The 13,134-nt window shown below is 44.4% G+C and overlaps 1 protein-coding gene across 15 annotated transcripts in view; it reads right to left on the bottom strand.

The window, feature by feature from the left end:
• LOC148421787 (uncharacterized) overlaps positions 1-12,693 on the bottom strand; it is a 108,090-nt gene extending 95,397 nt beyond the window's left edge. For 3 of the 15 annotated variants that reach the window (XM_088417443.1, XM_088417457.1, XM_088417455.1), the window contains exons 1-3: positions 12,079-12,693; positions 10,546-10,982; positions 8,746-10,460 (exon numbers count right to left, since the gene is read on the bottom strand). Coding sequence is in view for 1 of the 15 variants with exons in the window: in XM_088417459.1 (XP_088273585.1) it covers positions 8,746-8,847; positions 8,925-8,977; positions 9,056-9,178; positions 9,996-10,030 (313 nt within the window). In the remaining 14 variants the exon portion in view is untranslated. Of the gene's footprint in view, positions 1-8,745; positions 10,464-10,545; positions 11,005-11,552; positions 11,951-12,027 lie in introns of those variants that run through there. The other 12 variants (XM_088417452.1, XM_088417459.1, XM_088417444.1 and 9 more) reach the window with 10 other exon arrangements.
• Positions 12,694-13,134: the final 441 nt, after the last annotated feature.

Raw genomic sequence — 13,134 nt, 5'->3', positions numbered from 1 at the left:
GGCCGGGACCAGGTGCACTTTTTCAACCTTAGGTGGCGCTGCAGAGCCATTTTTTTTGCATTGTTTTGGGAAACACAAAATTATCCAATTTTTCACCGGGCCCGACAAATGTGCAAATTTTGGTGACTTTTCGTGCATGTTTAGGCCCTCAAAATTGGAAAAGCGCTGCACAGTAAATAATAATAATAATAACTAGAGCTGCAAGCAGCTATAAAGGGCCCTCGCAGACCTGTGCACGTTGGGGTATGAACAGGTCGGGGTATGAACAAGGACTATGAATGATGAAAAATTTGTTGTAGATCACTTCAGTGCAGGACTATTACCAAATATGTAAAATTTAGACAAGGTGGGACAATGTGTGTGGAGTTACTGCAGCTTTTATTGTTCAAATTTTGTGACTTTCAATTCCATATAGGCCACACCCACTGTCGAAACATTGTACTGATTTGTGGGGGGCATAAGGCATGGCCACTGGCTTTTCAGAAAACATTTAAGGGATATATCACTTCAAGGGGCTCAGCAGAGTACATAAAAACATTAAGGATTTGCTATATTTTTTGCTGCCACTAGGTGGCGCTCGTACTATGATAAAAAATAGGCTTGTAGGTGTGTTTCACATTGGACTCCCATCCCATATATGAAGTTTTGCAAACATCAGATCATCTAGGTCCAATTACAGCAACTTTTACCGTTTTGGGGAGACATCAGACTTTGAGTTTGCATAGAGGCCACACCCTTTAATGAAAAGTCATAAAAGTTGAGAACCTTAATGTTCCAATGTGTCATAGCTTTTCTGACCATTTTTTAGTTCATTTAGTCAAACAGGCATTTCACAGTACATAAAAGTATAAAAAATGATATTTTTGTCCGCCACTGGGTGGCGCTGTAAATGATTTGAAAGTTTATCACATAGCTGTATTATTGCATGACTTTTAAAGGCCCAGGAAAGTTTCAGATGGTTTGAAGCTGTCATAGCTGAGTTATTAAGATTTTTGTTACTCTTGGCAAAGGAAGTATTAAACATAATTTGAAGCTCCGCCCCCATCTTTTATGTCAAGAGATCTTCACGATATTTGGACTATGTGTGCCCCTCAGTTGGATAATGATTCATGCCAAAGTTGAAGGTAATGGGGTGAATCATTTAAGAGAAAAAGGCACTAGTTTGAGACCAGCTAATGTCTAAGAATGGGACAAAACTGCACATTAAAAAAATTCATAACAATTTTTCTGTACATCCTAGCACATCACTTGTATTGACTTTTTTGTAGGGCATGCAGTCCTTCATTTGCCTACAAAGTTTCATAGCTGTAGGTCAAACCAAACAGGATTGACTGTAATCGTTCGACTAATGACATTTTTTGCAGCCACTAGGTGGCGCTAGCTTTAAACTGGAATGTATTTTTGTCGATATGTTCAGGAGAATATTTTCATCCAATGTGTGAAATTGTGAGAAGATCAGATCATCTGGGTAAAATTACAGCAACTTTTACTGGACAGATAAAGCTTCGGAATGAAAATGGCCGTAGAGGCCACACCCATTATCGAAACTTCGTAAAATTTGGTGGAGGTCAGCAGGGCTGTCTAGAGGCTTTTCAGACTTAATTTCAGCGATATTACTTCAAAGGGCTCAGCTAAACACATAAAAATGTTTAAAAAATGCTATATTTTTGGCTGCCACTAGGTGGCGCTCGCACTATAACAAAAAATACGTTAATAGGTGTATTCCGCATTGGAAACCCATCAAATATATGAAGTTTAGAAAAGATAAGCCCATCTGGGACCAAACACAGCAACTTTGTTCGTTTTGGCGAGACATCAGACTGACATTTTTGTTTGCCACTGGATGGCTTTATAAGCAATTGAAGATTTTTTTAAACACTTGTGTTAAGGGCTTGAGTCTTCATGTGTCTGTGAATTTTCAGATTTTTCCAAGCTTGTAAAGCTGAGTTATAAAGGTTTGTTTCACATGTGGCAAAGTAATCATCAAAGGCATAATATAAAGCCCCGCCCCCAACATATTTGATGGCGGATCATCACAAAAATTTGAACAATTGTGCCTCACAGTCAGATAAAACATCACAGCAAATTTGAAGTCGATCAGGTCAAGGGTTTGGGAGAAAAAAGGAGCAGTTCGGGACGTGCAAATGAGCAAAAACGGGCCAAAAGTGCACATTCAAAAATTCATAACTCTCTTTCTGTACATCTGAGCACATGGCTCGCGCTGACTTTTTTGTAGGGCTCGAGGTCCTACATAAGGCTACAAATTTTTGGAGCTCTAGGTCAAACGGGCCGGGAGTGAGAGGCTATTTTCCACTCATAAGGCCATTTTGGGGCCAATTACAGCCACTTTTTTCGTTTTGGCGAGTCATCTGACTTTGAGGTGGCGTGCAGACTACGCCCATTATCGAAAAGTCGTAAAATTTTAAAACCTTAATATTCCATGTCTTAATGATATTCTGACCAATTTTCATTTGTTTTACTCAAACAGACTGAGCACAATACATGAAAGTGTAAAAAATGACATTTTAATCAACCACTAGGCGGCGCTAGTAGGTATTTGAAAAAACTTTTTTCAAAGGTGTTAAAGACATAAGTTTCCATGTGTCTATGAAGTTTTAGATTTTTTTAAGCTAGTACATCAAAGTTATTAAGGTTTATGTCCCTCTTGGCGAAGGAAAAATTGAACACATAATTTGAAGCCACGCCCCTATCATATATGCCAGCGGATCTGCACCAAATTTTGCCCACTTGTGCCCCTATGTGTGAATATGGACCACAGCAAATTTGAAGGTGATTGAGTAAAGCGTTTAGGAGAAACAAGGAGCAGTTTGGGACCTACAAACGTGCAAAAATGGGCCAAAAATGCACATTCAAAAATTCATAACTCTTTTTCTGTACATCTGAGCACATGGCTCGCGCTGACTTTTTTGTAGGTCTCTAGGTCCTACATATGCCTAAAAATTTTCGTAGCTCTAGGTCAAACGGGCCGGGACCAGGTGCATTTTTTCAACCTTAGGTGGCGCTGCAGAGCCATTTTTTTTGCATTGTTTTGAGAAACACAAAAATATCCAATTTTTCACCGGGCCCGACAAATGTGCAAATTTTGGTGACTTTTCGTGCATGTTTAGGCCCTCAAAAATGGAAAAGCGCTGCACAGTAAATAATAATAATAATAACTAGAGCTGCAAGCAGCTATAAAGGGCCCTCGCAGACCTGTGCACGTTGGGGTATGAACAGGTCGGGGTATGAACAAGGACTATGAACAATGAAATAGTAGTTGTAGATGACTTCAGTGCAGGACTCTTACCAAATATGTAAAATTTAGACATGGTGGGACAATGTGGGTGGAGTTACTGCAGCTTTTATTGTTCCAATTTTGTTACTTTCAATGCCATATAGGCCACACCCACTGTCGAAACATCGTACTGATTTGTGGAGGGCATAAGGCATGGCCACTGGCTTTTCAGAAAACATTTAAGGGATATCACTTCAAGGGGCTCAGCAGAGTACATAAAAACATTAAGGATTTGCTATATTTTTTGCTGCCACTAAGTGGCGCTCGTACTATGATAAAAAATAGGCTTGTAGGTGTGTTTCACATTGGACTCCCATCCCATATATGAAGTTTTGCAAACATCAGATCATCTAGGTCCAATTACAGCAACTTTCACAATTTGGGGGAGACATCAGACTTTGAGTTTGCATAGAGGCCACGCCCTTTAATGAAAAGTCATAAAAGTTGAGAACCTTAATTTTCCAATGTGTCATAGCTTTTCTGACCATTTTTTAGTTCATTTAGTCAAACAGGCATTTCACAGTACATAAAAGTATAAAAAATGAGATTTTTGTCCGCCACTGGGTGGCGCTGTAAATGATTTGAAAGTTTATCACATAGCTGTATTATTGCATGACTTTTAAAGTCCCAGGAAAGTTTAAGATGGTTTGAAGCTGTCATAGCTGAGTTATTAACATTTTTGTCACTCTTGGCGAAGGAAGTATTAAACATAATTTGAAGCTCCGCCCCCATCTTTTCTGTCAAGAGATCTTCACGATATTTGGACTATGTGTGCCCCTCAGTTGGATAATGATTCATGCCAAAGTTGAAGGTAATGGGGTGAATCGTTTAAGAGAAAAAGGCACTAGTTTGAGACCAGCTAATGTCTAAGAATGGGACAAAACTGCACATTAAAAAAATTCTTAACAATTTCTCTGTACATCCTAGCACATCACTTCTATTGACTTTTTTGTAGGTCTTGCAGTCCTTCATTTGCCTACAAAGTTTCATAGCTGTAGGTCAAACCAAACAGGATTGACTGTAATCTTTCGACTAATGACATTTTTTGCAGCCACTAGGTGGCGCTAGCTTTAAACTGGAATATATTTTTGTCGATATGTTCAGGAGAATATTTTCATCCAATGTGTGAAATTGTGAGAAGATCAGATCATCTGGGTCAAATTACCGCAACTTTTACTGGACAGATAAAGCTTCGGAATGAAAATGGTCGTAGAGGCCACGCCCATTATCGAAACTTCGTAAAATTTGGTGGAGGTCATCAAGGCTGTCTAGAGGCTTTTCAGACTTAATTTCAGCGATATTACTTCAAAGGGCTCAGCTAAACATTTAAAAACGTTTAAAAAATGCTATATTTTTGGCTGCCACTAGGTGGCGCTCGCACTATAACAAAAAATACGTTGATAGGTGTATTCCGCATTGGAAACCCATCAAATATATGAAGTTTAGAAAAGATAAGACCATCTGGGACCAAACACAGCAACTTTGTTCGTTTTGGCGAGACATCAGACTGACATTTTTGTTTGCCACTAGATGGCCTTATAAGCAATTGAATATTTTTTTAAACACTTGTGTTAAGGGCTTGAGTCTCCATGTGTCTGTGAAGTTTCAGATTTTTCTAAGCTTGTAAAGCTGAGTTATAAAGGTTTGTTTCACATGTGGCAAAGTAATCATCAAAGGCATAATATAAAGCCCCGCCCCCAACATATTTGATGGCGGATCATCACAAAAATTTGAACAATTGTGCCTGACAGTCAGATAAAACATCACAGCAAATTTGAAGTCGATCGGGTCAAGCGTTAGGGAGAAAAAAGGAGCAGTTCGGGACCTGCAAATGAGCAAAAACGGGCTAAAGGTGCACATTCAAAAATTCATAACTCTCTTTCTGTACATCTGAGCATAGGGCTCGCGCTGACTTTTTTGTAGGGCTCGAGGTCCTACATAAGGCTACAAATTTTTGGAGCTCTAGGTCAAACGGGCCGGGAGTGAGAGGCTATTTTCCACTCATAAGGCCATTTTGGGGCCAATTACAGCCACTTTTTTCGTTTTGGCGAGTCATCTGACTTTGAGGTGGCGTGCAGACTACGCCCATTATCGAAAAGTCGTAAAATTTTAAAACCTTAATATTCCATGTCTTAATGATATTCTGACCAATTTTCATTTGTTTTACTCAAACAGACTGAGCACAATACATGAAAGTGTAAAAAATGACATTTTAATCAACCACTAGGCGGCGCTAGTAGGTATTTAAAAAAACTTTTTTTAAAGGTGTTAAAGATATAAGTTTCCATGTGTCTATGAAGTTTTAGATTTTTTTAAGCTAGTACATCAAAGTTATTAAGGTTTTTGTCACTCTTGGCGAAGGAAAAATTGAACACATAATTTGAAGCCACGCCCCTATCATATATGTCAGCGGATCTGCACCAAATTTTGCCCAATTGTGCCCCTATGTGTGAATATGGACCACAGCAAATTTGAAGGCGATTGAGTAAAGCGTTTGGGAGAAACAAGGAGCAGTTTGGGACCTGCAAACGTGCAAAAATGGGCCAAAAATGCACATTCAAAAATGCATAACTCTTTTTCTGTACATCTGAGCACATGGCTCGCGCTGACTTTTTTGTAGCTCTCTAGGTCCTACATATGCCTAAAAATTTTCGTAGCTCTAGGTCAAACGGGCCGGGACCAGGTGCACTTTTTCGACCTTAGGTGGCGCTGCAGAGCCATTTTTTTTGCATTGTTTTGGGAAACACAAAAATATCCAATTTTTCACCGGGCCCGACAAATGTGCAAATTTTGGTGACTTTTCGTGCATGTTTAGGCCCTCAAAAATGGAAAAGCGCTGCACAGTAAATAATAATAATAATAATAATAATAATAATAATAATAATCTGGAGAAAAACAAGAGGGCTCTCGCAGCGGTAGCTGCTCGGGCCCTAATAATAATAATAATAATAATAATAATAATAATAATAATAATCTGGAGAAAAACAAGAGGGCTCTCGCAGCGGTAGCTGCTCGGGCCCTAATAATCTGGAGAAAAACAAGAGGGCTCTCGCAGCGGTAGCTGCTCGGGCCCTAATAATAATAAGAATAATAATCTGGAGAAAAACAAGAGGGCTCTCGCAGCGGTAGCTGCTCGGGCCCTAATAATAATAATCTGGAGAAAAACAAGAGGGCTCTCGCAGCGGTAGCTGCTCGGGCCCTAATAAGAAGAATAATAATCTGGAGAAAAACAAGAGGGCTCTCGCAGCGGTAGCTGCTCGGGCCCTAATAATCCGGAGAAAAACAAGAGGGCTCTCGCAGCGGTAGCTGCTCGGGCCCTAATAATAATAATAATAATAATAAGAATAATAATCTGGAGAAAAACAAGAGGGCTCTCGCAGCGGTAGCTGCTCGGGCCCTAATAATAATCTGGAGAAAAACAAGAGGGCTCTCGCAGCGGTAGCTGCTCGGGCCCTAATAATAATCTGGAGAAAAACAAGAGGGCTCTTGCAGCGGTAGCTGCTCGGGCCCTAATAATAAGAATAATAATCTGGAGAAAAACAAGAGGGCTCTCGCAGCGGTAGCTGCTCGGGCCCTAATAATCTGGAGAAAAACAAGAGGGCTCTCGCAGCGGTAGCTGCTCGGGCCCTAATAAGAATAATAATTCGGAGAAAAACAAGAGGGCTCTCGCAGCGATAGCTGCTCGGGCCCTAATAATAAGAAGAATAATAATCCGGAGAAAAACAAGAGGGCTCTCGCAGCGGTAGCTGCTCGGGCCCTAATAATAAGAATAATAATCTGGAGAAAAACAAGAGGGCTCTCGCAGCGGTAGCTGCTCAGGCCCTAATAATAATCTGGAGAAAAACAAGAGGGCTCTCGCAGCGGTAGCTGCTCGGGCCCTAATAATAATCTGGAGAAAAACAAGAGGGCTCTCGCAGCGGTAGCTGCTCGGGCCCTAATAATAAGAATAATAATCTGGAGAAAACAAGAGGGCTCTCGCAGCGGTAGCTGCTCGGGCCCTAATAATCTGGAGAAAAACAAGAGGGCTCTCGCAGCGGTAGCTGCTCGGGCCCTAATAAGAATAATAATTCGGAGAAAAACAAGAGGGCTCTCGCAGCGGTAGCTGCTCGGGCCCTAATAATAATAAGAATAATAATCCGGAGAAAAACAAGAGGGCTCTCGCAGCGGTAGCTGCTCGGGCCCTAATAATAAGAATAATAATCTGGAGAAAAACAAGAGGGCTCTCGCAGCGGTAGCTGCTCGGGCCCTAATAATAATCAGGAGAAAAACAAGAGGGCTCTCGCAGCGGTAGCTACTCGGGCCCTAATAATCTGGAGAAAAACAAGAGGGCTCTCGCAGCGGTAGCTGCTCGGGCCCTAATAATAATAATAATAATCCGGAGAAAAACAAGAGGGCTCTCGCAGCGGTAGCTGCTCGGGCCCTAATAATAATAATAATAATCCGGAAAAAAACAAGAGGGCTCTCGCAGCGGTAGCTGCTAGGGCCCTAATAACTAGAGCTGCAAGCAGCTATAAAGGGCCCTCGCAGACCTGTGCACATTGGGGTATGAACAGGACGGGGTATGAACAAGGAGTATGAACGATGAAAAATTAGTTGTAGATGACTTCAGTGCAGGACTTGTATCAAATATGTAAATTTTAGAGAAGGTGGGACAATGTGGGTTGAGTTACTGCAGCTTTTATTGTTACAGTTGTGTGACTTTCAATGCCGTACAGGCCACGGCCATTGTCAAAACATCGTACTATTTGGTGGAGGGCATTAGGCATGGCCAATGGCTTTACAGACAACATTTAAGGGATATCACTTCAAGGGGCTCAGGACATAAAAACGTTAAGGAATTGCTATATTTTTTCTTTCACTAGGTGGCGCTTGCACTACAATAAAAAATAGGCTTGTAGGTGTGTTGGACATTGGACTCCCATCCCATATATGACGTTTATGAAAATATCAGATCATGTAGGTCCAATTACAACAACTTTAACCGTTTTGACGAGACATCGGACTTTGAGTTGGCATAGAGGCTACGCCCTCTATTGAAAAGTCATAAAAGTTAAGAACCTTCATGTTCCAATGTCTCAAAGCTTTTCTGTCCATTTTTTAGTTCATTTAGTCAAACAGGGATTGCACAGTACATAAAAGTGTAAAAAATGTAATTTTTGTCCACCACTAGGTGGCGCTGTAAATGATTTGGAATTTTATCACATAGTTGTATTAGGGCATGACTTTTAAAGTCCCTGCAAAGTTTCAGATTGTTTGAAGCTGTTACAGCTGAGTTATTAAGGTTTTTGTCACTCTTGGCGAAGGAAATATTAAACATAATTTCAAGCTTCACCCCCATCTAAATTAGTCATGAGATCTTCAAGATATTTGGACTATGTGTGCCCCTCAGTCGGACAATGATCCATGCCAAAGTTGAAGGTAATGGGGTGAACCGTTTAAGACAACCATACCTCCTGCCCGGGCTGGTACTGAGGAGCCCCGCTCACCGCCTGCAGTTCCGCTCAGTCGTCCTAGCCAACGCGGCCCTGGTGTCCCTCCAGACCTTCTGTGCCCTGCGCATATACCTCTTTCTCTTGGGAAGGGAAAACCGGTGGTTGGAAGCCGTAAACGACCAGGAATGGGGACTTGCCTGTAGCCGCCGAAGGTCCGGAGTTGTGGGCATACTCGACCCAAGGGAGATGTCTAGACCAGGATGATGGATTTTGCTGACACACGCAGCGAAGCGTCGCTTCCAACACTTGGTTTGCACGCTCGACCTACCCATTAGACTGCGGGTGGTAGCCCGAGGTTAGACTCCTGGAGGCTTCTATGACTCGCCCGAAGGCTTTCCATAGCCGGGAGACAAACTGTGGTCCACGGTCAGAAACGATGTCCACAGGGATCCTGTGCAGGCAGATTACATGCTGAACGAGTAGTTGAGCGGTCACCAGAGCGGACGGGAGCCCCATCAGTGCCACGAAATGAACCATCTTTGAGAATTGGTCTTCCATCGTCATGATGACAGACTTTCCCCGAGAAACTGGCAGACCAGTAATAAAGTCAAGGGCCACATGGGACCACGGACGGGAAGGAATCGGGAGTGGCTGTAGCAGGCCGGCCGGTGGTCGGTTGGTGGCTTTTACCCGGGCACATGAAGGGCAGGCAGCAATGAAATCGATGATGTCTTTACACCAGCCTGTCACGTCGGGGCATGGCGGTTCGAAGAGGCGCAGGATGTGGGAAAGGCGGAACCAATAAAAATGCAGGACTAACTGGGGAAAGGCTCGAGGGAAGGTGATTTATTAACAAAGACAGGGTGAAAGAATCGAAAAATACAAAGTACAAACCAAAAACGTTAAACTGAAGCTGGCTGGGGGCGACAAGGAACGGGAGGCAGCACAGGAAGGAGGGCAACGTGAGGCACGACGGCGAGGGGAAGACATACAAAGACCCGACAAGGAATGAGGCAAAACACTGGGGCTTAAATACTAACAGAACTAATGAAAACGCGAGACACCTGGGAACAAGGGGCGGGGTAGCTGACAGGAGGACACACACGGGCGACAGGTGAGGTTGATTAAGGTAATGACACGCGGGGGAAAACACAGTGAACATATAACTAAAACTAAACAACTCAAAACCCACAACAAAACACAGACAGATCATGACACAGCCTGCCACCAGAAACGCTGGTTGACCAAGAAGGCCGTCCGGCTCATACCATAATGGCGTGCCAACTTGGAACTGTGCCCCCATTCCAACACAGCAGTCCGGAGTGCTGCTGCGACAAACAGTTTGTTGGCGGGACAATCGGGATGCCCGGAGCCTGCTGCTTGTTGAACGCGGTCCTTCAAATCCCACTGGAGGGCGCCAATGACCAGTGCACTCGGAACGATGGTTTCCGGTGGAGTTTCACTGGCCGCTTCCTCAAACACGCAGGAGAGGGCGTCCGATTTCCCGTTCTTCGACCCGGGCCTGAAGGTGATGAGGTAGTTGAACCGCGTTAGGAATAATGCCCACCTGGCTTGATGGGGGTTCAGGCGGAATGCAGTCCGTAGGTAAGCGAGGTTGTTGTGATCGGTGTAGATGGTGAAGGGTTGCTGAGTGCCCTCCAACCAGTGCCTCCACTCCTCCAACGCCAGGACAACTGCCAAAAGTTCCCGACTGCCCACGTCATAATTTCATTCTGCTGGTGACAAGCGATGAAAGAAAAATGAACACGTATGGAGTTGGCCATCCAGGGAAGATTGCTGTGACAGTATAGCACCTACACCTGAGTCAGAAGCGTCGACCTCGACCGTAAACGGGAGTCGGGGGTTCGGGTGCAGGAGAACCGGCAAGCTCGTGAACCTAGTTTTGAGGTGTGTGAACGCGTCCTCTGCCTTGGCTCCCCACTTAAACGGCACCTTGTTAGACGTGAGCCTTGTCAGGGGTTCGGCCAGCATACTATAGTTGCGAATGAAACGCCTATAGGAGTTGGTGAACCCCAAGGAACCTCTGCAGCTGTTTTCTTGTTGTAGGAGAAGGCCAGTCGACCACAGCCTGGATTTTGGCCGGATCGGCACGTAATTGGCCCTTCTCCACTATGAAGCCGAGGAACGATACAGAGGAAAGGTGAAACTCGCACTTCTCCGCCTTAATGAATAGCCAATTTTCGAGCAGGCGCTGTAGGACCAGGCGGATGTGTTGTTGGTGCTCTGGCAGGGTTCTGTAGAAAATTAGAATGTCGTCTAAGTAGACGAAGCAGAAGACGTTTAGCATGTCGCGGAGTATGTCATTGACCATATTCTGTAATACTGTTGGGGCGTTGGTGAGACCAAATGGCATTACTAGGTATTCAAAATGCCCCAGGGGGGTGTTGAAGGCAGTTTTCCATTCATCACCCTCCCGAATGCGGACAAGGTGGTACGCGCTTCGAATGTCTAGTTTAGAGAAGACATTAGCCCGATGCAATGCCGAAAACGCGTCATCGAGCAACGGAAGAGGGTATTTGTTTTTTATAGTGATCTCATTGAGCCCGTGATAATCGACGCAGGGTCAGAGGGTTTTGTCTTTCTTGCCCGTGAAGAAGAACCCAGCTCCAAAGGGAGAGGTTGAGGGACGGATGTGCCCAGCAGTTAGAGAGGAGGAGATGTACTCGCGAAGCGACTCCTGCTCAGGGGAAGAAATCTTGTATAGTTTTGCCACTGGGTAGGCTGATCCCGGAACGATATCAACCGCGCAGTCATAGGGCCGGTGAGGCAGCAATGCTAGCGTTTGGTCTTTGCTAAATACTTACCGCAAGTCATGATAGATTTTTGGCACGTTTTCCAAATTGATTTCTTCCATTATGGGAAGTGGACGCGGAACTAAGGTGTATTCCGCCGCTCTCAAACAATGTGCATGGCAAAATGGACTCCAACCCGTGAGAAGCGTTTTCGTCCAATTAATGTTTGGATTGTGGAGCTGCAGCCACGGCATACCGAGAACGATGGACGCATGGCGAGTCGGCATGACTAATAGCCTGATTTTCTCGCGGTGGTTGCCCGATACTACTAGCGATACCGACTCGGTTTGGTGGGTCACAACTGCCAAGGGGCGCCCATCTAGATCATTAACTTGTTTGGGTTCGTCTAGCGGGGCCAACAGGCATCCCAGTCTCTTAACTACCGCAAGATCAATGAAATTATCGTCCGCGCCTGAGTCGATCAGTGCAGTGACTGCTTGCCGATTGTCTGCGTGGATGACCTCTCCTGCAAGCTGCAGCCGCTTACGCGTTGGTCGCTCCACCACGGCAACCATTGCTCCAACGTGTCGGTACTCACAGTTCCCAGAGAACCCTTCCCGCAGTGAGGATTGCCGGGTGGAGCAGCGATACGGTCTCTCCGTACAGGCTGCGATCACGTGACCTGGTTGTCCGCAGTAGAGGCATAGACGAGAACGCATCCGGCGCTCCCTTTCGCGGGATGTGAGGCGCCCCCCGCCGAGTTACATGGGTTCACCGTCGGTCGCAAACCCGGCGGACAGCGGTGTGGGAGTGGTGGAGTTCCTCTCGCGGGCAACGGTGCTCCCTTGAAGAAGCGTGTAGGCTGACCCTCGCTCCACGTATCTCTCCCGCCCTCGTTCCCGCAGACGGTTGTCGAGACGAATGGCCAGGGCGATGAGCTCCTCGAGCGTGGTGGTCTCATCGCGGGCCGCGAGCTCGTCCTTAAGTTTGGCCTTTAAGCCCCTCCGAAAAATGCCGGAGAGAGGGTACTCCAAACCCGCTCTCCACGCCCAGGATGCGAAAACTTAAGTAAAGTTGGCAAGATATTGGCAGATTCAGACTTTCGCGATCCATATCTCTCAGACAAGACGTCGTCGAAACGCAATGTCAAAAAAGACATTTGTAAAATATTTAAACCGTTTCTTTCGCTGAAAAGACGCAATTGATCTCTATGAGCAGGAGAGGCTGGGCGAGTGCGCAAGGGACCGTCTGCAAATTACTAGACGAGGAGGGAAAAAAAACAATAACGCCACAATTTGTGATTATGAATTCAAGGAACACATCAAAGACATTAACATAATCATATTGGAACAGTGCTTTTGGATAAAAAAAGCATTTGTTTAATTTTGGACAAGTTTTGTTCTTAAAGATCCTTAATATTCATCTATAGCTCCAATATTGTTTAATATAAGGAGTCCAAAATCACTGGGCACATTAATGACATTTTCATGATTACACTACAACACTCGTTTTTTAAATACATTTTTTTGATACATTTTGGGGATTTATTTTAAATGCTTATTAATCATTTATACCCTCAAAATGAATCACTGGCTCCCCTTTTTGAGTTGGGGTAAACACTCCTAAATAACTACAACCATCAATGAAGTACTCC

This window comes from Hippichthys cyanospilos, chromosome 6 (assembly GCF_059441005.1).
Source record: "Hippichthys cyanospilos isolate Australia breed blue-spotted pipefish chromosome 6, RoL_Hcya_1.0, whole genome shotgun sequence".
NCBI classification, from domain to species: Eukaryota; Metazoa; Chordata; class Actinopteri; order Syngnathiformes; family Syngnathidae; genus Hippichthys; species Hippichthys cyanospilos.
The sequence above is the reverse complement of the archived record's forward strand: the minus strand, read 5'-3'. Positions and strand labels throughout refer to the sequence as shown.